General features: G+C 47.0%; 1 protein-coding gene across 1 annotated transcript in view; it reads right to left on the bottom strand.

Moving 5' to 3' along the window:
- MYL3 (myosin light chain 3) overlaps positions 1-21,038 on the bottom strand; it is a 225,625-nt gene extending 204,587 nt beyond the window's left edge. The window contains exon 1 of the mRNA XM_068235188.1: positions 21,003-21,038. Within this exon, the coding sequence (XP_068091289.1) occupies positions 21,003-21,023 (21 nt within the window). The 5' untranslated portion in view covers positions 21,024-21,038. The remainder of the gene's footprint in view (positions 1-21,002) is intronic.
- Between the last annotated feature and the right edge of the window lie 6,761 nt (positions 21,039-27,799).

The following is a 27,799-nucleotide window of genomic DNA, read 5'->3' as shown; positions in this document are numbered from 1 at the left end:
CGCGTTCGAGGATCTTCGCAATGACAGGTGTAAGGGCTACAGGCCTGAAGTTGTTGAGATCTGTATTCCCTGGCTTTTTAGGAACTGGGATAATCAAAGATCTTTTGAGGCAGGATGGTACCTTTCCTTCTGCTAGGGACCTGTTGAAGATGGGTGTCAGGGCGGGGGCTAGTTGGTCTGCACAAGATCTCAGACAGGCCGATGACACCCCGTCTGGACCAGAGGCCTTCCTGGGATTTGTCCTTCGAAGCAGCCTCAGTACGTCCGCTTCCTGAATGACGACTGGTGCGGGGGGATCGTGGCCCAACGGTGGGATTGGGACAGATGGAGCCTCCTTTGGTATAGGTGTGGGGGAGCTGTGCTGCCCGAGTTGGTGCTCGAATCTGCAGTAGAACTCGTTGAGCTCCGCCGCCAGTTGGATGCTGGCGGTCGCGTGATGTGCAGGTGCTTTGAAATTCGTCACTGCCCTAAAGCCTTTCCACACCTCCCGTGGGTTGTTGGACTGGAGACTAAGACCCAGTTTGTCGGAGTAGGCCCTTTTTGAAGCCCTTAGTTCTCGGTTTAGGGAGTTCCTCGCTGCCCTGAACTCTTCTGGGGTGCCGGACTTGTGCGCCTCCTCCTTGAGTTTCCGCAGGCGGCGTAGTTTACTGTTGAACCAAGGCTTGTTGTTTGGGAAGACCTTGAAGGATTTGGTTGGGATGCACGATTCCTCGCAGAAGCTGATATAGGAGGTGACATTATCTGTCCACTCCTCCAGGGTTGGTGCCTCCAGGGCCGACCAGTCGGTACAGTCGAAACATGCCTGTAGCTCAAGTTTTGCCTCCTCCGACCATTTTCTGACAGTCCTGGTGGTAGGCTTCGAGGACTCGAGGAGCCTTCTGTAGGAAGGGATCAGGTGGATAAGGTTGTGGTCAGAGTTCCCTAGGGCAGCGCCCTGAGCAGCTTTGTAAGCGTTCTTTAGGACAGTGTAGCAATGGTCTAGCGTGTTGAGATTCCTGGTGGGGCACGTGATGTGCTGCTTATACCGGGGCAGCTCCTGTCGCAGATTTGCGTTATTAAAGTCTCCCAGGACAATGAAGAGGGCTTCCGGGAGTGCAGTTTCCCACTGGGAGATGGTGTCGCTGAGTGTTTGAAGGGCACTGGCGGTGTTTGCATCTGGGGGGATGTAGACTCCGAAGAGGGCAAATGAGGAGAATTCCCTGGGTGCATACTGTGGCCTGCAGTTTATGGCTAGGAGCTCCACGTCTGGTGTGCAGATCTTGCTCAGAGTTACTGTGCTAGTGCACCAAGCGGAATTTATGTAGAAGCATATGCCGCCTCCCCTCTTTTTCCCTGAAAGGGACTGATCGCGGTCCGCACGGAAGAGGTCATAGTCCGGCACGTGGAGTGAGTTGTCCGGTACATTGTCGTTCAACCAGGTTTCAGTGAAGCAGAGGACTGGAGTGTTTTTGGCGATGGAGGGTTTGCTGTCGAGCAGTAGGAGTAGTTCATCCACTTTGTTTGGAAGGGAGCATACGTTTGCCAGGAGGATGGCCGGGATAGGAGATCGAAGACCTTTCCTTTTGAGTCTCACCCGTGCTCCCCCTCTTCTCCCCCTGTGTCGAATTTTCCTTGGAAGGGCGTTGACACTGCCAGTCAGCTGTTCAAAATGGGCACAGACTAGGTCCCACAGTGGAGGTCCTGTTGATGGGTCGCGCTGGGATGTGAGTTCCCATTCCAGTAACGCCTCCCTGGACAAGGGGACAGAGTACTGGGTTGCCATGGAGTGGAGTGGTCAACAAGGGGTATGGACAGACGCGCAGCGCCCAGACCGTGCGCGGTACGTAGGCAGCCCCGTCCCTGCACAGTGCAGAACAGTCTCTGAGCAGCACAGTCCCTAAGCAGAGGAGAGGAGCAGGGAGTGATCAGCAAGGGGTATGACAACGGTCGCGCAGCGCCCAGACCGTACGCAGCTCGTATGCAGCACAGTCCCTGAGCAGAGCTGGACACTCCCTGAGCAGCGCCGTCGCTGAGCAGAGCAAGAGCAAGCGGTGAGCAGCACAGTCGATGAGCAGCAGTCACTGAGCAGAGCAGGATAGCACACAGTCCATACACAGCACAGTCCATAGCAGAGAAGCAAATCAATCAATGAGTGGCACAGGCAGTAAGCAGGATAAAGCAGCCATAAGCACGTGTCCATAGCAGCATGAGTGAGCTGGCACAAGTAGGAGGTATATAAAGTTATGATGCTCACCGTGTGGCGTTGTTCGGGGGTCGGGGTTCAGCAAGCTGATGTGGAGCAGGCCAAGAGATGCCAGGTGGCTGACCTTGCATTCCAGGAGGCAGCGACTGAGCAGTATAGTGGATGGATGGAGCCGCACTGGGCTGGTCGCAGAGAGGGTCGGAGCTGCACAGGGATCCCGTCCCAGATGAGCCGGCTGAGGAGATGGAGCAGAGCCCACAGCAGGCTGGAGGAGTTGTTGGGGACCGGAGGGACCACGTGGACCCCAAACGCAGAGACCCCCAAGCGGCAAGAAGGAATCTGAGCGGCTGGAGGGCTGCTGGAGCGAGGGCCCTGGACGAGTCCGCGGTGGCCGCAGAGAGCTGACCGGGCCGGAGGAGCCAGGCGCAGGGATGCAGAGGTCCTCCTGCGGCAGAAGGAAACTGAGCGGCTGGAGGACTGCTGTAGCGAGGGCCCCGGAGGAGACAGCGGTGGAAGGTAGAGTGGTTCCGGAGGAGCGCTGCGGATGTGCAGGAGCTGAGCGGGCCGAGGAAGCCACGTGGGAGCCAGGCGCAGTGATGCAGAGGCCCTCGGAAGCTGAAGCGAGGGGTCGGCGGTGGCAGGCAGAGTGAATCCCGGATGCAGGTGATGATGGAGAGTCGGAGTGGGAAGCCCAGGTCACGGCGCCTCTTCCTAACATAATATAAAAGTCCCTGCACGTGCTGTCGCTTTAAATGTATCAGGGGGCTCTGGACTGAAACACAATTTTGAGAACGGAAGAATTTCCCTGTTAAACACAAAATTCTGATTTGTTTGTGTTACATAAAAGATCATAATTACAAAAAACAATCGTAATTACGAAATTTCCCATAAACTCAAAACTTCTCGTCATTTCGTGAAATACGCCAAATTTTGATTGCGGCCATAATTGTAATTTTGCGAATTACGTGAAATTTGGCGTAATGGTAATTAGGTAATTACACTCACTCATCACTAGCACACAGCGCCATTTGAGGGATACGCCTAAGGACGTGATCGCTGAGGGACAGGAAGCGATTAAGGAAGAAGAAGAGGAGATCACTGCAAGGGATCACCACAAAACAAGACAGGGATATGTGCACAGGGAAGCCGTGAGGGATCCCGCATGCAAGGGACGCCACGGGTGAGTAATGGTCATTACTGGACAACCCTGACTGGTCCTTACCGTTTCCAGCTATTCTTTTAAGGACAAGTCAGGCTCGTCCTTAAAGCGGACCTAAACTCTGAACTTCTTCTCAGCTCTAAAAGATAAGCAACAGCATAATAACCTTTAAACACTTTACCACTAAGGGGTTTTTCCCCTTTAGGACCAGAGCAATTTTCATCTGCCAGCGCTCCTCCCTTTCTTTCACCATCACCAATAACTTAATCACTACTAATCACAACGAAATTAGCCTTTCTTTGGGAGGTACATTATGCTAAGAATTATTTTATTCTAAATGCATTTTAATGGGAATAATAACAAAAAACTGGAGCAAAAATTTGGGGCATTATAGTTTTTATGTTTTTTTTTTTATTTCGATTTTTTTTAAAAATGTATACAAAAAAAAATGTATTTGAGTTCTATGGGAGAGTGTGAGAGGGGAGGATTTAATTTTAAATGTAAGTGTGGGTATTTTTATTAAAATAGATGTATTTAGGTGTAATTTTGCTATTTGACCAGTGGCCACAAGATATATAAGTACATGAATAGGAAGTAATGCGTGGACGTGTTACTGCAGAAGAAACAATGACACAGACATCTCATTGATGCCAGCGATCATTGGCACAGGGTCATCCCATCAATGAACTGTGTTCCTATTCATTCATCTCCCCTCTAACACCCGCAGCAGAAGACAAGTATCTACGTCCCTGGGACTTCAGATGAAGTTTCCCAGGGCGTAGATGTACTGCACTAAGTGCAGTAAATTATTAAAGCAATCCCAACCTGAAGCTCGGGATGAAAATAAGATACTCACTTGAAGAGAGGGAAGCCTCGAGATCCTATTGAGGCTTCCCTCGGTGATCCGATGTCCCCTCTCTACATCGGGGCTGCACAGCTTTTCTTCTTGCAGCATGCCTGGACAGTAGATTATGGCTCCAGCTTACTGCGTATGCGCAGGCAGGCTCACGCGGCTACTGCGTGGCCACGCTGCAAGAAGAGGAGTTGCGTGGCCCCGCATGGTTACCATCAATGCCTTGTTACCAGTCTTTTGGGGGGCTCAGGGACAACAGAACACCGATGGAAGCCTTAATAGGATCCTCTGTTTAGGTAAGTATCTAATTTTGTATTTAAGCTTCGGCTCGGGAACACGTTAAAGAAAAATATTTCTTTGTTGCAGCTGATACAAATTCTGCAATACATCTGCAGTGTGTCTACGTCCTGCTTTCATGGAAGCAGACATATTGTTAACATCCTGTGTTTACCAGTTAGCTCTCTGTCATGGCAGCCAGCTGACACAGCTAAGAGATCAATTTACACTTGTGATTAGTCACAGATGAGGGGGAATTTGAAAAGCTAAACTCTCTAAGTTGTCTGCTCCTTCCACTAACTAACTCTACTCTCCTGCTGCAGAGCAGAACCTGGTTGAAAATCCCCCGTCAATATGTCCTCCCAATATATGTTGCCAAAAATTGCTTTCATATAAATTCTCCCAGACCTCCCCAGAGACACAAACATATCAATATGGATTTTTAATACCTGAATTTGACAACGCCAGATTCCTAGAGAAAAACCTCCCCATGGGCATAACCCGTATTACAAAGGCCAGGAGGCCGTACAACCACTGAATTCCTTTCACTCTGACTTCAAGTTTGCTTAAGACATAATCAATAGCTTTGCCCCAGCTTACCAATTTTTCTTCAGGCAGCTGAACCAACATCAAAACAGCGTCAATCTCTATTCCTAAAGAGGTCATGGAAGTGCATGTCTCCAAGGTCCTTTCCAGAGCAAGGGGAACTCCGAAATCATCCATCATAGCCGAAAAAAAATCTAAGAGCTTCTGACACACATGCGAATCCACAGGGGCAATCATCAAAAAATCGTCCAAATAATGAATTATACATCCACCCGGGCAAACCCACTGGATACACCATTCCAGTATTCCACAAACGTCGCAAAAACTTCAAAATAAAGGCCATTTGCTATATTTGTTTTGTGTGTGTGTCTTATAAGCCATTGTGAGTACCAGTGATGATCGTGGTTTGCGAATTACGATTACCTGAAATTTTAACAATTACATTTTTACGCTTATAATTTCACAATTACGGCCTTATATAATTACGATTCGGAATTTTTCAAAAAGACCTTGTAGTCTTTGAGAAAATTGATTTTAAAAATGCACAGAAAAAATGGTCTTAAAACTCAGAAAAATTAGTTTAAAAACCATTTTCCCTTTGAATTTTTAAAAATCGATTTTCTCAAAAACTACAAGGCCTTTTTGAAAAAATATTATTTTTTGCTTGTTCCCACTATCTTCCTTAATATACATAGAAATTTGACGATAGCATGCTTGGGGGCTTTGCTATAAACTGCAAAAGTCAACAAGAAATTACACGAAAATTACACAAAATTAAGGTTCCTGATCATGTTTACAAATTACATTACGATTTTTCCCAAAAATTTCACATTATGATTTTTCCTCGTAATTGCGAATGACGTTTCGAAAATACGATAATGCGAAATTTGTGCTCATCATTAATTGTGGTCTGGCTGCAGGCTGTAGATCTCTGGTCCCTACTACACCAGCACATTCTATTTATTTAAAGAGAACCTGTAACAAACAAAAGTTCCCCTGGGGGTACTCGCCTCGGGAGGGGGAAGCCTCAGAGTCCCAATGAGGCTTCCCCTACTCCTGTAGCTGCAGGCAGTCCAGCGCTGGCTCCCCCGAAGTGTCCCGGAATCCTCCCTCGACAAGCCAGACAAGCGCTGATTTATTTACCTTTCCTGAGTCCAGTGGGGGCGCTGTTGTGGCTCTCTGCACGGAGATAGGCGAAAATAGCCGATCTCTGTCGGGTCCACTCCACTGCGCAGGCACAGGAGACTATTTACATCCCCGCTGTTAGGGGAGCTTTATCGCCACCGCTGTGGGACCGAGGAGGACGGGGAAGCCTCAATAGAATTCCGGAGGCTTCCCCCACCCAAGGTGAGTACCCCTCAGGGGAGGTTTTTTTTCGTTACAGGTTTACTTTAATAGTGTAGATTATATGTTCCCTGAGCCAATAAGATTGATCTTTACCATTAAAAATACATTTATTTGCTCAGTTCATAGTGAAAAATTCATAATGTAGCATTATTTCAGAATCAAATATCATCACCATAAATTGTGACAGTAACATAATCTAAAGTTTTGTGATAAATGGTAGAAATACCCAAACAAAATGTGTATTTTTTTTCTACAGAAGTGCTTTTTTATTTTTAAACTGGAATTTGTAATACTGAGAATTTCTTTCCTGAATGCAAAGTGGTGAAATATAAAAGGGGCACTATGGCGAAAAATTGTAAAATATAAAATATGTGCAAACATAAACAAATAAGAAGTACGTTTTTTCCAGAGTAAAATGAGCCATAAATTACTTTTCTCCTATGTTGCTGTCACTTACAGTAGGTAGTAGAAATCTGACAGAAGCGACAGGTTTTAGACTAGTCCATGTCTTCATGGGGGGATTCTCAGGGATTTATTTATTTTCAAAAGCACTCAGTGAATGGCAGGGTGACTGTCCTGGGCACAGACCGGCAAGTAGTACAAGGGGGGCGCAGGCAGAAGGACTTAACCGCTAGGGAGTTGGTGACGCGCGGTGCAGCTAAATGGAAGAAGATTACCAGCACGATCACCTTCTTTGACTCCTCCTGGGCTGCCTGCGTCAGACGTTAAGTCATCATCACGTCACCACCGTGTGATGCCACCTGATGTTCTGTAGAGGTACTGCAGGCTGAGTGCCTGGCGCCCATGGAGGACTGTGGTTTCCGGGCTCTCTTCGCCTGGGTGTTCTCCTGGTCCCTGCTTCCTCCTGGATGAGCGGCTGGTCACTGTGAAGTAGACAGATCTACTTGTGACCTGTGGCTGTGTGACCGTCCCTAAAGTGTAATGCTGGGCATACACGGCTTGATTTTTCTGCTCGATTCTACTGCTCGATCGATTCCCCGCACGATTGCGCAGGCGATTCTCTTATCTTCCGCTCCTTTTTCTTATCTTTTTGCATTGTCCTCAATGCGGAATCGAGCGGCAAAATGATCGGGCGAGAGATCGGATATGTCAGAAATGATCTATCGAGCCATCTAAATGGCTCAGAATCTAGCCGTGTATTCCCAGCATAAGAGTTCACAAGACCACAGGGGTGGGGGAAGGGGGCACGATTTTTTCACCCTCCCACTGGGTGCAACTTAGCCTAGAAACTGCCCTGAACCAGGTTTTGTCATGTTTCCAGACATTCAGGCCTATTAAACAGACACTGAAGCGAAAAAAAATATGTGATATAGTGAATTGGTTGTGTACTATGAATAATTACTAGAAGATTAGCAGCAAAGAAAATATTCTCATATTTTTATTTTCAGGTATATAGTGTTTTTTCTAACATTGCATCATTCTATAATATGTGCAGATTACACAACACTCAGCATTCAAATGCTAAAGAAAATATTCTCATATTTTTATTTTCAGGTATATAGTGTTTTTTCTAACATTGCATCATTCTATAATATGTGCAGATTACACAACACTCAGCATTCAAAATGACTCTTTCAGAGCAGTCTGTGAAGTAATGACGTCTCCACTAGCAGAGGAAAAGTAAATAGTCCAGGAACAGTTGAGATAATAAAAGTCAGATAACAGCCCTCTCCACGACTTTGAAAGTCGTAGAGATGAATGGCTTTTTTGCATAGAGATAACAACTGGAGTTTCTTAACTCTTCCTGTACTGGAAACAATTAGATTGATGTATCTGATCTTAATGTTAATCTCAGAGGCGGCCTGGTGATGCGCTGATCCCACTTTTTCTGCGCAATTCTTAATTTTACTGGTAGCGCGCCCAGGCTATGCATATGCATAGGTAGTATTTAGTTAGTGTTAGGTCCCCTCCCATGGAGGAAAGACTTCTTCGACAGTGGGAGGGATGAGTACCTAACAAATTGCATGCAAGGTGTTAGTGGAAACTAACATCCTCCAAGTGGTAGACAGGTTGTATGTGTGCTCATTGTGTATTTGTATCCCATGAGTGGGGTCTGCACTTTTTTGCAGGTAAGCATTCATCTGTTTTTAAGTTGCGCTGTTCATTTCTTTGCAATGTTTTATTTCTTAGCTGTACTACACATACAAATCATAATATCATCATTTTTTTCGCTTCAGTGTCTCTTTAAGTCTTTTTTATGAATACAAAATGTGAAAATGTTTTTTTGTTTTGCTCTCATAGTTCCCTGATTTTCTTTTTTATTACTTTTTCTTTTGTTAATTTGGTTTTTGTTTTTTCCTTTTTGTTTTCAACATCATTCAGTGCTTGAAATTTGACTTCAAAGCAGCAGAACCCTTTCTTGTGCTGTGGTGAGACGTTGGCATGTGTCTGTACCTCTCCTTCCACCTCTCCCGAAACTCCCGGTGTGTCTCTCCAAAATGAATTACAATTATGCAGGGAAGGAATGCACGCTGTTTAATAACAGCTGAACAACATTCTCCTCTGAAAAGAGAACAATTGCTGTCCGTTAAACTCATTTTAAATACCAAATGGCTTCAGGTAGCAATTAAAGGTTCTCAGTCAGTAGGCTTCTAGAGAGGAGACTAAATTTTGCCAAGTTTTGGCAAAATGATTTTCAGACCATAAGACACACTTTTTCTCTCCTCAAAAGTAGGCAGTGAGAAAATTTCCGACGGTGCTGCCCTCACACTTCAACTGGCTACATACGGAACATTGTGCCATCTCTGTCCCCTCCCCTGTACCTCCTCTGTGCCCCCCTGTGCCTCCAGTGTCCCCCTCTGTGTCACCTCCTGCTTATACAAGTTTAAAAGCCATTTTTTCTTTGAATTTTTTAAAGAAAACCTGTACTGAAAAAAAGTTCCCCTGGGGGGTACTCACCTCAGGAGGGGGAAGCCTCCGGATCCTATCGAGGCTTCCCAAGTCCTCCTGTGTCCCACAGCGGTCTCGCTGCAGCCCACGGAACGCACAGGCGACAATTGTCGGGCTGTGCAATATTTATCTATCCAGGCTCCAGCGGGGGCGCTGTTGCGGCTCTTCTGACGGAGATAGGCGAAGATAGCCGATCCCAGTCGGGTCCGCTCTACTGCGCAGGTACAGGAGACTTGCGCCTGCGCAGTAGAGTGGCCCGACTGAGATCGGCTATTTCCGCCTATCTCCATGGGAAGGAGCGGCTACTGCGCCTGCGCTGGAGCCAAAAGGTAAATATTTACATCACCGCCACTCCGGGAGGATTTTCGCCGCCACCGTGGGACCGAGGTGGACGGGGGAAGCCTCAATAGGATCCGGAGGCTTCCCCCACCCGAGGTGAGTACCCCCTAGGGGAGGTTTTTTCATTATAGATTTTCTTTAAAATCGACTTTCTCAAAAACTACAAGTCCAATTGTTTCCATGGAAACAGAGAATCCGTGCCGTTCGTATCGGTGGGTCGTTTGTAAGTCGGGCGTTCGTAAGTCGGGGACTACCTGTACTGCATGGGTGGTGGTAAATTTAATCAGCGATAAGCCAATCATAATTGAAAGTGTATACCGAGCTTAAGAAAGAACTGTTCGCGCTTCATGCACTTTGATTAAATAATCAAAGCACATACGTTTTGCAGTCGCACAGTAGTAGTAAGATGCGATTTTAACCTAATTGCAAAAGTTCTGCCTGCAACATTTTTCCTGTTTGCAGTTGGGTTGAATCAATGAGAGCAAAAGAGAATTAAAAAGCAAACCTAGTGCTATATGTGATTCTTATTTTTTGCAATCTCCCATTTAAAATTCTTTTCAGGTTTTTTTGCACTCTGTCTGAAAATGCAATAGCACTTCCAAACATCAACAATCACACCTGCAGTTGTGTTGGAACGTGCATGTTCAGGCTGGTTTAACACCTTGGCCAGAGCATTTCGATTTGAGGCTCCGCCCCTTCACACCGCACTAAAAATAGATTGATATGAACCTGCAGCAGAGTGCGCTGATAGGGTCATATGCATAGCGCCGCCCCTAGCACGCCCATTGCAGCCCGGTGCTGCCCACTATCCAGTGAAGTACTCCCTGCTGGACAGGAAGTCACTGGGATTCCCGGCTTCCTCCTCGTATTTGCATTGCTCCGCACATGCACGTTGCACCCCCGCTGCAAATGAATTTAAAGTTTCTGCGTTGCCCATTGACATGCATTAGATTGCCGCAGAAGTCAGACGATAATGCGCTGTTGACTTTACGGCGGGTCGGCGGTAAATTGGACACTTCTGGCACAAAGCGACGCAGTTAGTGTACTAGGCCCCATAGACTTTCATTGCTGTTGCATTTCCCCTGCGTGCAGCAAGGCTGACGCAACGCAAAGAAAGTGGCCATGTGTAAAAGGGACCTGAAAGTAGTGAAAATTGTAACTGCGCAGCTTTTACGATTGCAATTTTCAGTGTGTACCGTCTCTTATCAAAGTATCTCTATTCTAGTGAGGCAAAGGATGATGTCAGATGAAAAACTGAAAGTCCAAACCTTTCTTTGTGCCCATAGCAACCAGGCATAAAAGGTAACGTGTTTCTACAAGTGTGTCTCTGCACCTGCTTTAAAGGGAACCTGTAACAAAAAAGTTCCACTGGGGGGTACTCACCTCGGGAGGAGGAAGCCTCAGGGTCCCAATGAGGCTTCCCCCACCCCTGTAGCTGCAGGCAATCCAGCGCTGGCTCCCCAAAGTCTCCCGCAATCCTCCCTCGACAAGCCTGACAAGCACTCATAAGCGCTAAGTTTATTTACCTCTCCTGGCTCCAGCGGGGGCACTGTTGCAGCTCTCCGCACAGAGATAGGCGAAAATAGCCATTCTCCGTCGGGTTGGCAGTAGACCGCCCCGACAGCGATATTTACGCCTAGCATCAAGCGGAGAGCTGATACTGCACCTGCGCTGGAGCCGGGAAGGTAAATATTTACATCCCCGCTGTTCAGGAAGCTTTATTGCCGCCGCCGTGGGGACCGAGGCGGTCCGAAGGCTTCCCCCACCCGATTTGAGTACCCCCAGGGGAGGTTTTTTTCATTACAGGTTTTGTTTAAAGGGGAGCCGTGCCCAAGAATTGAACTTCATCTCAATCAGTAGCTGATACCCCCTTTCCCATGAGAAATCTTTTCCTTTTCTCAAACGGATCATCAGGAGGTCTGTATGGCTAATATTGTGGTGAAAACCCTCCCACAGTGTGATGTCAGGACCATGGTCCTGACAGTTTCCTGTCTGAGAACTTCATTGCATTGTGGGAAATAACAGCTGTTTACAACTGGGTCCAACGGCCAAAAAAGCAAAAAACAGCATCTTCTTCCACTGACATCACCTGCCAGCAGTAAAAATGTCACCATGTGGTAAATGTCAGAATGTAAATCAGGGGAGGAAAGCTTTTACAACGGGCAAACACTGGCTAAATCATTTATACATAATTATTGTAAAAATGAAGCACTTGTTTTATTACATTATTTTCACTGGAGTTCCTCTTTAAATCTGCAATGTCCCTTGCATTCCTACTGAACCACACTGACATTATATGTTCTCTCAGACACAAGCCATATTAGCGTGCTATATTTGATGTGATTGGCTAAAAAAAGGTTATCTTTTTTTCTCTTTTTATAACATTTGATACAGGTGACACTATAATTGTGTAGCGCCCTATGTATGTATATATGGGGTTATTGAAATAGGGAGGGTATGTCTATTATGATAATTACGTAGGTGTGGCTTTTTATTTAAATTATGATGTTTATAGCCATGCATCTAACAAAGGAGGTAACAACTGAAATTAATTATTTATTGTGGAAGGCCCCTGCCAAATCCTAATTGGGTAAAGTTCAGCCCATTTTTCCCTATGATCTGGGAATCAAACTCATGACTTCATGCTTCACAGTCAAGGGCAGTACCTCTAAACTAATCAGCTGAATGGCCCATTTTAATTGAATCAGGCAGATTGGGGGAGGGGAGGGGGTTCAAAGAGGTTGCAAACATGATTTGAATTTGGAGCCAACACTACATGCAGCCCCTTCCTTCCACAATATTTGCCATTTGCAGCTTTAAAGAGACTCTGTAACAACATTTTCAGCCTTAGTTCTTCTATCCTATAAGTTCCCTTGCCTGTTCTAATGTGCTCTGGCTTACTGTAGCTTTTCTTAATTGCACTGTCTCTCTAATTAATCTTATCTGCTTTCCTCTGTCTGTCTGTCGGGCTAATGCTTGAATGTGTGGAATGTGCAGGGCTGCTTGTGATTGGATAGAAGCAATACACACCCTCTGCAGGCCCCCTGCACACTCTGTATGACTCACACCCTCTGTTTATGTGAGCCTATCACAAGCTGGCTAGTTTGTTTGTAAACACTACCTAAAACTGTTAATTACAAGCCAGGATTGCAGCCAGGGGCGTAACTAGGCCCCACCGGGCCCCCCTGCAGATTTTCAGAGCGCCCCCCCCCCCCCCCTGGGGCCCGCTCGGAGTTTTGTGGGTGCTGGAGGGGTGGCAGCATGAGGGGAAAGCCTTGCCCACAGTCGGCGGGGAGAGGGGTAGTTCCCCCCTCTCCCTCACCTCGGGGCTCTCCCCTCTGTGCTCCCCTCCAGCTCGTAAGTGTGTGGGGCTGTGGTGGGCAGCGGCGGGCAGATACATACCTGCTTCCGTGCGTTCCATCGGAGACTTCTCGCTCTAGCGGCTGACGTCACTTCCGGAAGTGACGTCAGCCGCTAGAGCGAGAAGTCTCCGATGGAACGCACGGAAGCAGGTATGTATCTGCCAGCCGCTCGCTGCCCACCACAGCCCCACACACTTACGAGCTGGAGGGGAGCACAGAGGGGAGAGCCCCGAGGTGAGGGAGAGGGGGGAACTACCCCTCTCCCCGCCGACTGTGGGCAAGGCTTTCCCCTCATGCTGCCACCCCTCCAGCACCCACAAAACGGCCCCGAGCGGGCCCCAGGGGGGGGGGGCGGGCCCCCCCGCGGGCGCAGGGGCTGCAGGGCCTATTGCTACGCCCCTGATTGCAGCAGAGAGTGGCAGAAACAGCACAGAGGGGCCCAGGAGAACATAATGAATAGAATGGTATGCTTTTTGCTGTAAACATTTTAGAGTACAGATTCTCTTTAAAGGAGAACTGCAGTGAGAGGTATATGGAGGCTGACATATTTATTTCCTTTTAAGCAATACCAGTTGCCTGGCAGCCCTGTTGGTCTATTTGGCTGAAGTAGTGGCTGAATCACACCAGAAACAAGCATGCAGCTAATCTTGTCATATCTGTCAAAATTGTCAGAAAAACCTGATCTGTTACATGCTTGTTCTGGGTCTATGGCTGAAAGTAATAGAGGCAGAGGATCAGCAGGATAGCCAGGTAACTGGTATGGCTTAAATGGAAATAAATATGGCAGCCTCCATACACCTTTCTCTACAGTTCTCCTTTAAAGACCTTGGCTGCATCAAGGGTGGTGGTTGTCCTACTGAGCTTATTTGTAGGACAGCCCCAGAGCATGTGAAGAGGCTGCCATTGGCTGGTAAGCTCCTCGGGGGCTGGGCCTAGTATGATCAGTATAAACATATTAAGCACTTTTGAGTTGTTAAACATAAACTTCAAGAAATAAACTTATTGACAGTAATTAAAAACTGTGAAACAAACAAAGCAATCACAAAGTAAAACTTTTCCTTAAAAATTTTGATGTGAAAATTACAACCCTGTCTCATTAAAAAAGAAATCACATTACTGAGATGTCAGCGGGGGACAAACACACTCCACTAACAAATCACAAAATCCAACCGGTGTGACAAAGAAGGTAATGACAGATTCCTCCTTTGTTAATGTTCAGCTCTTGCCAGGCTTCAGCGGTTGGTAATATTTGTGTTTTTTTGGTAATGAGAATAGCGCCTCACATTGCGACACTTAAAATTATACTGACAATTAGGAGAAGGAGACGCATGGTGCGACCGGCACTGCCAGTTCCGAGCCGAGGGGGAGCCCCTCTGCTGACAAACAATTACAAACCACTCCAACTCCTATTAATGTTCACTTCTAGATTAGGCAGGAAATCAAAACAAAAACATAATTTCAACAATTAAATTAAGTGCATTGCGATAAATAGGCAAAGGGATTCAGTGAATTAATCCGCAACTTAAAGAAAACCTGTAACGAAAAAAACCTCCCCTGAGTGGTACTCGCCTCGGGTGGGGGAAGCCTCCGGATCCTGTTGAGGCTTCCCCCGTCCTCCTCGGTCCCATGGCAGCGGTGATAAAGCTCCCCGAACAGCGGGGATGTAAATATTTACCTTCCCGGGCCGTCTCCAGCGCAGGTGCAGTATCAGCTCTCCGCCTCGGAAATAGCCGATTGCTGTCACCCCGCTATACTGCGTAGGTGCAAGTCTCATGCGCCAGCGCAGTAGAGCGGACCCGACAAAGATCAGCTATTTTCGCCTATCTCCATGCGGAGAGCCGCAACAGCGCCCCTGCTGGAACCAGGAAAGGTAAATAAATGAGCGCTTGTCAGGCTTGTCGAGGGAGGATTGTGGGTGACTTCGGGGGAGCCAGCGCTGGATTGCCTGCAGCTACAGGGGAGGGGGAAGCCTCATTGGAACACTATGGGCCCTTTTACACTTAATCGGTTGCTCTCAGTTAAAACGAAAAGAATACTGATTTTCAAAGTAATGCCCATGTTTTCCTATGGCATCTTTCACACTTAATGCGTTTTAACTGAAATCTTCTTCCCAATGCACTGCTATGGAAAAAACGCGTACCAACACACACTTACGCACACTAACGCATACCAACTGATTAAGTGTAAAAGGGGCCTGAGGCTTCCCCCTCCCGAGGTGAGTACCCCCCAGGGGAACTTTTTTTTTGTTACAGGTTCTCTTTAATAATTCTGCTGGTGTTCTGCAACCTAAAGAATGATACATTAAATGACCGGTACACTGAAAAGCTGTAAAATTTAAAATACATATGTACACATAAATGTAATGTGGATATTTGTCCCAGAGTAGAATGTCCTGTAAGTGACTAAGGACTAAGGATAAAAGTGCACCTTATGGGGTACTTACCCCGGGACAGGGAAGTCTCTGGATCCTAATGTGGCTTTCACCATCCTCATGGTGGGGATGCCGGGTATGTGCTGCACCGTCCGGCGCCACATCACTCACCCACTCTCAGCTGATTAGCGATGGGATCACCATTCACCAACCACAGGTGAAGTCCTGCTCCCTCTCTGACTACAGCGGCGCCTCATGTGACCCGGAAGCATGTAACACGTCACATGAGGCACCGCTGTAGCCATGGATACAGGATGCTGGACAGGCGGACAGGGGCGTAACAATAGACCCTGTAAGGGATGCATCAGCAGGGGAGCCCAGAAGCCACAGGGAGGCCCGTGGGGGGGAAAGTTTGAGAGACTGACAACTAAGGGCATGGAGAGAAAACACTTTCTGCTCTCGTACCATTGTTATATTGACTGCATGTGTCCACCACACAGATAAGGATTCATACACACTGTAGAATGTGTACACTGTCCCTGCTCCCTAGGGTTCGTAAAAAACATCTGTCTCACACTGCAGCAAAGTTCTGATGACTTCATGTACAACGTTACAAACAAAGGAGTCACATGTTGAAAAAAAGTTGTAGACTGGCCCTTATTTAGCAATCCCTCAGAATAAATTCCAAGATTCTTATCACACACAGGCTAGTGACCTTATGGTGTCTGATTACGGACACAGTGGAGTGGGTAAGATCGATGTCTGACTGTCAATGCCTCATTGAGAGCTTGTTGTCTCATACTGAGTCCAAGATCCTGTCATAATAGTATTAACCACTTCAGCCTACAGCGTCGAAAATCTTAAGCATCCGAGCAATGTTCACCTCCCATTCATTCGCCAATAACTTTATCGTTACTTATCACAATTAATTGATCTATATCTTGTTTTTTCCGCCACTAATTAGGCTTTCTTTGGGTAGTACATTTTGCTAAGAGCCACTTTACTGTAAATGCATTTTAACAGGAAGATTAAGATAGAAATGGAAAAAAATCATTATTCCTCAGTTTTTGGCCATTATAGTTTAAAATTAATACATGCTACAGTAATTAAAACCCATGCATTTTATGTGCCCATTTGTCCCGCTTTATTACACCGTTTAAATTACGTCCCTATCACAATTTATGGCACCGATATTTTATTTAGAAATATAGGTGCATTTTTTCAATTTGCGTCCATCACTATTTATAAGCTTATGATTTTAAAAAAATTAATAAGATACTCTCTTGACATGTATATTTAAAAAGTTCAGACCCTTAGGTAACTATTTATGTAGTTTTTTTTTTTATTGTAATTTTTTTTATTTTTTTTTAAATACAAAAATGTATTTGGGTAATTTTAGTTTGGGAGGTAAATAGCTAATTTTAGATGTAATATAATGTATTTTTTTATTTAATTTAGGTATGTGGGTGCAGTGTACTATTTGGCCACAAGATGGCCACATTCAAAAAATTCCTAGATGCGAACGATCTCGCATCTAGGAACAATAAGAAGAAGGTGATGTTTCCTGGGGGCAGAAATACCGCGCTCTCTGATGAGAAAGCGTCGGCATTTTTGCCGGAGACTTAGATCGGTGAATGGGAATTATATTCCCATTCACTGATCGGGGGGGGGGGGGCAGCGGGAGGCAGCGGGAGCACGCCAGATCGCGCGCACCACACGGCTGCAGCAGCAGTGCCCATCTGGACGGATATATCCGTCCAGATAGGGCGAAGTGGTTAATCAGTGACCTTCTGAATGTTTTGCCAAAGTTACAGTGAATACTATATCTTATGTTCAGCATGTCATTGTTGTTCCTCCATATAACATGTGCTCTCATGTAATAAAATAATACGGCTGTGTGTGTATGTATGTACTGGGAGCAGAGCTGCGATGAGGGACTTGTTGGCTGCAAGGGGCTGGAGGAAGCCCCAGCTAAGTAGATGGTGGGGGGGGGGGGGCCCATCCAAAGTTTCGCAGGTGGGCCCAGTGATGTCTGGTTACGCCCCGGCAGGCGGATGAAGATTCCATCGCTGGAACGCTGAGAGCAGAGTGAAGCGGTGCCACACATCTAGAGCGGGAGAGATGGGGAGTGTGAGGAGGACATTTGCGGAGGGGAGCCGTCTCTTGCTGCCCTCTAATTGTTGCCGCCCTGAAGCACGTAATTCATGTTGCTTCACAGAGGAACGGTCCCGGCATCTATTATTTCTATTCCCCACACCTCACCTATCCTCTATTTCTTGTCCCTCGGTTTTTCCTCTTCTCTCTCTTTTTCTTTATTTCTCTCTTATCTATTTCCTATCCGCTAGGTCTCTTCCCCCGTTTGCCCTCATCTCCTCTCCTTTATTTCTCTCCCCTCCGTTTCACCTCTTCCCTCATCTCTTCCTTATTGCTCCTCTATTTGCCTGATTCTACAATTCACTAAATGATCCAGTTAATGCGGTATTAACGTTTCCCGGAGCACTGAAGCAAGCAGGCAGCTATTGTAGACATGGGGGGAATCAAAGCACAAGATAAAAAAAATAAAATCTCCCAGTTAAGGTTCAGTTATGATGGAATTATGGTAATCCCCAACCTCTCTATTTCCATCCAAAGTGTTTTTATTGTTCTCACCATATGGTGGAGCACAGCATGAACTGACTGTCGGATATGTGATGCTATATTTGAGTGTTTACTGTTAAAGTGCTCAGCGCTGCGTTGGCGCTTTATAAATACAATAAATAATAATAATAAGTAACTTCTGTAAGCCTGGATTGTTTTCTTTCTTCAAATACCAGGGCTGCTTCTCCCTCTAGTGGTGGTCAGACTCAGAGGAAGAGATATTACTTCTTCCTCTACTTGTGGTCAGCAGAAGAGATATTACTTCTCCCTCCAGTGGAGGCCAGCAGAAGAGATATTACGTCTCCCTCTAGTGGAGGTCAGTGGCAGAGAAATTACTTCTCCCTCTAGTGGTGATCAGCAGAAGAGATATTACTTCTCCCTGTAGTGGAGGTCAGTGGCAGAGAAATTACTTCTTTCTCTAGTGGAGGTCAGCGGAAGAGATATTATGTCTCCCTCTAGTGCAGGTCAAAGGAAGAGATATTACATCTCCCTCTAGTGGAGGTCAGCAGAAGAGATATTACGTTTCCCTCTAGTGGAGGTCAGCAGGAGAGATATTACTTCTTCCTTATAGTGGAGGTCAGCAGAAGAAATATTACTTCACCCTCTAGTGGAGGTCAGCAGAAGAGATATTATGTCTTCCTCTAGTTGAGGTCAGCAGAAGAGATATTATGTCTCCCTCTAGTTGAGGTCAGCAGAAGAGATATTGTGTCTCCCTCTAGTGGAGGTCAGCAGAAGAGATATTACGTCTCCCTCTAGTGGAGGTCAGCAGAAGAGATATTCTCTCTCCCTCTAGTGGTGGTCAGCAGAAGAGATATTACTTCTCCCTGTAGTGGAGGTCAGTGGCAGAGATATTACTTCTGCCTCTAATGCAGGTCAGCAGAAAAGATATTACTTCTTTCAATAGTGGAGGTCAGAGAAAATAATACTCCTCCTCCCTCGAGTGCAGGTCAGTTGATAAAATACTACCGTGCAGGTCAGAGTAAGATAATACTACTTCTCCTTCTAGTGGTGGTCAGCAGAGGATACAACTTTTCCCTCTAGTCGAGGTCAGTGGAAGAGATTAATGTGTTTTTTCCTTGCTCCTATAGAAGGGCACGGGAACATGTGTTGCTTCCGCCCCAAGAGGAGGTCATTGGAATTGATACAGCCTTGACCTCTAGAGAAGATCAGTGGTAAAGATACTACTTCTGCCTCCAGCGGAGGTCAGTGCAACTGATACTCCTTCTGCCTCTTGAGGAGATCAAGGAACATACTGCTGCTCTTACTCAGACTTAGTCAGTGACTCATCTGTGGTCCAAACTCAGTAGAAGGCCGAAAGCATTTTCCTTAAAGAGAACCCGAGGTGGGTTTGAAGAATATTATCTGCATACAGAGGCTGGATCTGCCTATACAGCCCAGCCTCTGTTGCTATCCCAAACCCCCCTAAGGCCCCCCCTGCACTCTGCAATCCCTCATAAATCACAGCCTCACTGCTGACAAACAGCTTGTCAGAGCTGGCTGTGTTTATCTCTATAGTGTCAGTCTTCTGCTCTCCCCGCCTCCTGCAGAACTCCAGTCCCCGCCTGCATCCCTTCTGATTGGAGGGAAGGGACGGGGGCAGGGACCGGAGCTATGCAGGAGGCGGGGGAGCAGCTGAGACTGACACTACAGATGTAAACACAGCCTCACAGCACGGCTGTGATTTATGAGGGATTGCAGAGTGCAGGGGGACCTTAGTGGGGTTTGGGATAGCAACAGAGGCTGGGCTGTATAGGCAGATCCAGCCTCTGTATGCAGATAACATTCTTCAAACCCACCTCGGGTTCTCTTTAAGTAAAAAGGATCTGGCAACAGCCTTGCATTAGCCCGATGTATACTTAATTGTATCTCTGAACAATGAATTCTGTTCAGAAGGAGAACTATTTTCTATGCCTGAAATCGGGATCCATCAATAAGTGATGTGAGAGATACAATGTAGCAGTGGGGGGACCTATACCCTCAGTCAATGCCTTGTTACATTTAATGTATCTTGATGAGATGACTCATGGAGCCAGGAGTCAGTCATATAGACTTCCTCCCATCAAAGTTCATCACTCTTATCTATTGTCTTCTTTGCTTCCAAGATGAGAAGGCCTTTTTTACCTGAGAATAGGAGCTCCAACCTTGCTACGGAAATCTGAGTCTTATGGGAATAGAAAGAGGGGACAACAGGGCAAACCTGCCAAACAATGTTCAGAATCAGCAGTGCGCTGAATAGGAAGTTATAGAAAATGTATAGTCGAGAAACTTCACAGCTGACGTAAAAGGCCCGAATCCGTAAAAGATCTCCAGGAGACTACCGAGCCATCTGGGTTCCGTTCTGTAAAATCCTAATTCTCACAATGGGGAATTCCAGCCACAGAGGAAATAATGACACGTTTTCAGCTCAGACGGATCTCCGGGAGTCATTATTTTCAGTCCATTACAATAGAAGCTGCTTAATAGTAAAAGGTTTTCCCCCGAAGAGAGCCCATCCTTCTCTCAGCATCCCCAATGTTGTATTCAAAATCTTCAGCAGAAGCAAAGTCCAATGAAAGACCATCTTTTACAGGAATACGATGCACAATGGAGCTCCACGTTCAATTATGGAAGCCTGGAGCCACCAGGAAATTTCATTCAGTGAACTGAAAGATAGGAATCCTATGCTTAGAAGAACTAGACAAGGCCTTTGCCGACTTCTCTCTATGTATAGGCGACATCCCAGGCTGCCAATTCACTGAATTCCAGAGAGTGTATCAGGTGGGAATGAACTAAAGACAGAGACTGTTCCAGAACATTGAATACATGCAAGCGCCGTCTCTACTGGCCAGAAAGGATCTGCACCAAAGGGAACATTTGGTACATTCTAAGTACCTATTCCAGCACCCAAAATAAGGACTGCAAGATACTCAGTATCCATTATAGCACCCCGGAAGAGGGTCCTATTTCAGATCTGATGATTTCCTATATCTAAGTAGTTGGGACATATTTAAGCCAAAGTGGCTAATCTACTGTTGCAGTACCTGTAATAGGTTACCTGACATGCCACCTGTTCTGGTCTAGATTTCCACCTAGGTTGTTGAGCCCGTGGCTTTTCAGTTGTCCTACCTGCTGGGCAAAGAATCACGCTAATCTGTTACCTGTGTTTGATCTGAGTTTATGTTAGCAGCCATTATGCAGGCACTGAGGGGGTTGATGACGTGTGCTGACAAGGACATTAGCGTAGTAAGAGCATAGAACTAAGTATGAATCCAGTGAACTTTGTTCCCGATGTTGGCGTTTGGCCGGACTGGTGTCTGTACAGCCTCAATGTCCCACGTCCCGGCCGCTGCAGATAACGCTCTATTTACCTTGTCGCTGCTGCGTTTCCTCTCACCACAATTTATCTCGGGCTGTTTTTGTTCTTTTTTTCACCCATGCTCCTTCCATATTTCGATTTGACGCTAGGAGTTCCTTCCTGTGCAGAAAACATTTCCATGCAGTGCTGTGTAGTCTCCGGCAGTATGAAAGACAGCAGAGCTTTCATCTCTCCGGGACGCTTGTTTTTTCCGCAAAGAGATAAATGGGAACAAGATAAGCCTGTGCTGAGGCCTCTGATCGGCACTGACACCCAAAGCTCGTCTGTTGTGATGAGTAACGTCCTCCATAACCAGCATAGAGGCAGCAAGGAATGGAGAGGTTAGAGAGAGGAGAAGAGCTTCCTCCACAATGAGCATAGAGACAGCAAGGAATGGAGAGGTCAGAGAGAGGAGGAGAGCATCCTCCACAATGAGCATAGAGACAGCAAGGACTGGAGAGGTCAGAGAGAGGAGAAGAGCTGCCTCCACAACCAGCATAGAGGCAGCAAGGAACGGAGAGGTCAGAGAGAGGAGGAGAGCATCCTCCACAATGAGCATAGAGACAGCAAGGACTGGAGAGGTCAGAGAGAGGAGAAGAGCTGCCTCCACAACAACCATAGAGGCAGCAAGGAACGGAGAGGTCAGAGAGAGGAGGAGAGCTTCCTTCCACAACCAGCATAGAGGCAGCAAGGAATGGAGAGGTTAGAGAGAGGAGAAGAGCTTCCTCCACAATGAGCATAGAGACAGCAAGGAATGGAGAGGTCAGAGAGAGGAGAAGAGCTGCCTCCACAATGAGCATAGAGACAGCAAGGACTGGAGAGGTCAGAGAGAGGAGAAGAGCTGCCTCCACAACCAGCATAGAGGCAGCAAAGAACAGTGAGTTCAGGGAGAGGAGGAGAGCTTCCTCCACAACAACCATAGAGGCAGCAAGGAACGGAGAGGTCAGAGAGAGGTGGAGAGCTTCCTCCACAACGAGCATAAATGCAGCAAGGAACGGAGAGTTCAGGGAGAGGAGGAGCACTTCCTCCACAATGAGCATAAAGGCAGCAAGGAACAGTGAGTTCAGGGAGAGGAGGAGAGCTTCCTCCACAACAACCATAGAGGCAGCAAGGAACAGAGAGGTCAGAGAGAGGTGGAGAGCTTCCTCCACAACGAGCATAGATGCAGCGAGGAACGAAGAGGTCAGAGAGAGGAGGAGAGCTTATGTCAGCAGCGTAGCACTAGGGGATGCAGAGGTTGTGACCGCATCGGGGCCTTGGCCCAGAGGGGACCTCCCTCAAGTACAGAATTAGCTCTCTGTTGGTCCTGTTTTCATAATAATCACTTCTATATATACTATGAATAGTGGTAATCATTAACAAACTGTTCCCCATCCCCTTCTTGCACCTCTGACACTGTAGTTGCCATTTTTGGTGTGCCATATCAATTGTTGTGTATAGAGTGTATGCGGGGCCCCATTGTAAAACTTGCATCAGGACCCACAGCTCCCTAGCTACACCACTTGCTATCTTCACAACGAACATAGAGCCAGCGAGGAACAGAGAGATCAGGCAGAAGTGTCAATAGAGTATGCGGGGCCTAGAGCCATAAGTGTAGGCCATATACTGCACCCCCACACTCACGGGCTTGTCTGTCTCTAATGCAGTATGACTTATTGTTTAAAAACTTGTTAAAGGCCATTAAGCCAACCAATATAGAAACAATCACAATACATAATCCAGAGGTACGTGCCACCTCTGGATTAGGGAGAGGAGGAGAGCTTCTTTCATAGCAAGCATAAAGGCAGTGAGGAAAGGAGGGGTCAGGGAGAGGAGGAGAGCTTCCTCCACAACGAGCATCAAGGCAGCAAGGAACGGAGAGGTAAGGGAGAGGAGGAGAGCTTCCTCCACAACAAGCATAGAGCCAGCGAGGAATGGAAAGGTCAGAGAGAGGAGGAGAGCTTCCGCCACAGCGAGCATAGAGGCAGCGAGGAATGGAGAGGTCACGGAGAGGAGGAGAGCTTCCTCCACAACGAGCATAGAGGCAGCGAGGAACGTAGAGGGCAGAGAGAGCAGGAAAGCTTCCCTCACCACGAGCATCGATGCGGCGAGGAAGGGAGAGGTCAGAGAGAGGAGGAGAGCTTCCGCCACAGTGAGCATAGAGGCAGCGAGGAATTGAGAGGTCAGGGAGAGGAGAGCTTCCTCCACAGCGAGCATAGAGGCAGCGAGGAATGGAAAGGTCAGAGAGAGGAGGAGAGCTTCTGCCACAGCGAGCATAGAGGCAGCGAGGAATGGAGAGGTCAGGGAGAGGAGAGCTTCCTCCACAACGAGCATCAAGGCAGCAAGGAACGGAGAGGTAAGGGAGAGGAGGAAAGCTTCCTCCACAACAAGCATAGAGCCAGCGAGGAATGGAAAGGTCAGAGAGAGGAGGAGAGCTTCCGCCACAGTGAGCATAGAGGCAGCGAGGAATGGAAAGGTCAGAGAGAGGAGGAGAGCTTCCTCCACAATGAGCATAGAGGCAGCGAGGAACGTAGAGGGCAGAGAGAGCAGGCAGCAAGGAACGGAGAGGTAAGGGAGAGGAGGAAAGCTTCCTCCACAACAAGCATAGAGCCAGCGAGGAATGGAAAGGTCAGAGAGAGGAGGAGAGCTTCCGCCACAGTGAGCATAGAGGCAGCGAGGAATGGAAAGGTCAGAGAGAGGAGGAGAGCTTCCGCCACAGTGAGCATAGAGGCAGCGAGGAATGGAAAGGTCAGAGAGAGGAGGAGAGCTTCCTCCACGACGAGCATAGAGGCAGCGAGGAACGTAGAGGGCAGAGAGAGCAGGCAGCAAGGAACGGAGAGGTAAGGGAGAGGAGGAGAGCTTCCTCCACAACAAACATAGAGCCAGCGAGGAATGGAAAGGTCAGAGAGAGGAGGAGAGCTTCCGCCACAGCGAGCATAGAGGCAGCGAGGAATGGAAAGGTCAGAGAGAGGAGGAGAGCTTCCTCCACGACGAGCATAGAGGCAGCGAGGAACGTAGAGGGTAGAGAGAGCAGGAAAGCTTCCCTCACCACGAGCATCGATGCAGCGAGGAAGGGAGAGGTCAGAGAGAGCAGGAAAGCTTCCTCCACAATGAGCATAGAGGCAGCGGGAACAGAGAGGTCAGAGAGAGGAGGAGAGCTTCTTCCACAATATGTATAGAGGCAGCAAGGAACAGAAAGATTAGGGAGAGGAGGAGAGCTTCCTCCACAATGAGCATTGAGGCAGCAAGGAATGGAGAGGTCACTCAGCGATGGGAGACAGCAGACCAGCAGAATTAGAATAAGAAATGCCAGGTCTAAAACCACCTACCTTATATACATGCGTATGAGCCTAATTTTTCAGCACAAAAAAAATTCTGAAAGGTTACCCCGTATGTATGTGAGTCAGTGGAGCAGAACGGATGGTGGAGCAGATTTTGTTACCGGTAAGAATCTTGCACTAGTGATCCTGCTCTTGTTCCCTGGATTGTGGAGCAGAGTGTGCAAGCAGCGGTGCAATGAGCAGGGATTCTTCCTGTGTGCTAATCGCTGTGTTTCAGATCTATGACACCATCTATTGGCATCTTAAGACACAGCTGTATTATCCTTGGGGTACATCTGGCAATAGAGAGGGGGGGGGGACTAACTTGTAATGGGGGCTCATCTGGCTACTGTGGAGTAGGCTTATAAGCGAGTCAACTACTTTTTCCTGGTTTCTGAGCGAAAAGTGGGCACCTTGGCTTATACACGGCTTATATGCGAGTATATACGGTATTTTAAAAAGTTCAGAAAAAGAAAAAGACCCAGGCAAAACAATAGATGATGAAGTTCTGGAGCTGTTGTGGTGGCTCCATCTGTGCATATTTGATTTAACCAGTTCACCACTGAGAGGTGTTTCCCCTTCTGTACAAGAGCAATTTTCACCTTTCAGCACTCCTTCCATTCATTCGCCAATAACTTTATTACTACTAATCACAACAAAATGATCTATATCTTGTTTTTTTTTTTGCCACCAATTAGGCTTTCTTTCGGTGGTACATTTTGCTAAGAACTATATTTTTGAAATGCATTCTAATGGGAATAATATGAAAAAATTGAAATAATTCATTTTTCCTCAGTTTTCAGCCATTATAGTTTTAAAGTAATACATGCTACCATGATTTAAAAAAAAAATAACGCAGCTGAGGAGGTTTTGCATTATCAGTGCCCCCTGTGCTAATTTATTAGTTTAAATGTGTCGATTGGATACTAGCTAGCACTAGGCTATCTAGTATTGTCTGTCGGCACCTCGGAGTCCGGAACCCCCCCCCCCCCCCCCCCGATCCCCTCATTGCCCGCTGGATACATTACCCTGCCTGGATCCCACGATAGGCACAGCCTCCCCGCTCAGCACTTTGGGGAGGATCGTGCATGACATCTTGACGTCACCAACGTCATGCGCAGTCCCGATCCTCCCCATAGTGAGCTAGTGTCTAATGGACACATTTAAACTAATAGATTAATTCCTGGGGGGGGGGGGGAGGGGGGTGTCCCTATCGGCAGCAAAACGTCTCCAACGGCATGCCCAACACAGTGTTAGATATTGGGAACTATGAAAGGGGAGGTAAGGAATTAATTTATGGGTATTTTATGTATTTAATGGGATGTGTATGTGGGTGTAATTTTACTATTTGGCCACTAGATGTCCCCCTCTCCTTTATCCTGAATGTGTAACTTTTACTGCATGCACAGGTTACAGGAAGTAATGCGTGTATGCTTTCACTTCCTGCTTTATCAGTGAACACGGCATCATTGATGCCGGTTTCATTGATCACGGGGACTTAGATCAATGAATGGGAACACTAATGGGTGGTGATGCGAATGCATGCGGGAGCATGCACACGAGCAAGCGGGAGTGTATACAGCGGCAATCGCAGCGAGATACATATATCTACGCCCCTAGAGCTAAGATGAAGTCTACAGGGGAGTGGATATACTGTATCTTTTACATGAACCTCCCTAGCGGTATTGATGGTTATACAGGTCGATAACATGCTTTGAACAATACTGACATGCAAACACATTAATACCCCCCTGCACTGTATACTAGACCCTTGCTTGACACATTTTGGCAAGTTACAGGAAAAAAAAGGTTATAATGGATAAACTCTATGCAGAGAAATCTTGGGTAACTTGAACGGCAGGGAGGTTAACCGGTTTAACTATTTTCTACAGTGGTATCCAGCCCCAGGTGAGAATTGCAAATGGGCATGCCAAAGCCCAAATGAGTGGGTCCTATGTGAGAAAACCTGAGCCATATTAGAGACACAATGCAGACATTTGGTCCCCTCCTGATCCAGGTGTTTTTCTAACCTGGTGTCCCCCTTCTCTCACCCCCAAACCCCCAAGGTCTCCGACCTTCAAGTGCCGTAGATGTCCTCCTTGGCCTTTCTCTATTTTCTCTACATTCTCTTATATTTTACCCTCTGTGCCTTTTCTTGAGCAACAAAGCATAAGTCATGTACTAGCATCACGATCTGCGATTTACTAGCAATTTTCTGTAATTTCGTTTTATCGATGTTCTTTGTTCTTTTTTTAATACCACGCTATGCAAGTTTTGACATTGATGTCTATCTGACAATTACCTATCCTTAAAAGCAGTGTACCACCTTTGTTGCATATTTGTTCAGATTTGAAAACTCAATAAAAACATTTTTGAAAACTAAACTACATAATTAGACTTACTGCAGCAACCTGGATCGTTTGACTGCTTTGGACCAAGGCATTAAGACTACTAATATGTTCTTCTTTAAAGGAAACCAGAGCTGGATTAAATTAAAAGTTTTATACATACCTGGAGCTTCCTCCATCCCCATCCGCATGGATCACTCCCACGCCGCCGTCCTCGGTTTTCTCCCTCTTCGGTACCGGGTCCCGTCACTACAACCAGTCGCAGCCAGTCTGCGCAAGAGAAGTGCGCCCTCTACGTATCTTTCTGCTGGAGGGTTACTCAAAGAGCGCACTTCTCTTGCGCAGGCTGGCTGCGAGTCGACTGGCTGAAGTGACTGGACCCGGTACCGAAGAGGGAGAAGACTGAGAGGGCAGGTGGGAGCGATCTGTGCGCATGGTGCCGGAGGAAGCCCCAGGTATCTATAAAACTTTTAATGTAATCCAGCTCTGGTACACTTTAAAGGAAACCTTTAACAGTAGTAAAAAAAATGGTTTAGCTTCTACCAGCCCCTGCCTGCGCTGTCCCTCCAGTCCCTCCAGCAGCAATCCTCTTCCGGCATTCCAACTGGCGAGTGGATGGCCACTGGCCAAAGATAATGGAGCTTCTACTGATGGATAGATCCGGGAGGCACAGGAGGACAGCGAGGGAGCGATCGGGGTGGAGAGGGCTGGTCAGGGCCGGTTCTCTCATGAAGCAAGGTGAAATATTTGCATCAGGTGCAGAGATTACAGGGGCGGCATTTTTGTACTGTGTTTACACTAACAGCGTGCAGTCAGAGTAGGAGGAGAAGCGAGAG

The sequence above is a fragment of the Hyperolius riggenbachi genome, chromosome 5, assembly GCF_040937935.1.
Source record: "Hyperolius riggenbachi isolate aHypRig1 chromosome 5, aHypRig1.pri, whole genome shotgun sequence".
Classification (NCBI taxonomy): Eukaryota; Metazoa; Chordata; class Amphibia; order Anura; family Hyperoliidae; genus Hyperolius; species Hyperolius riggenbachi.
Note: the sequence above shows the minus strand (reverse complement) of the source record. Positions and strands in the feature narration are given on the sequence as shown.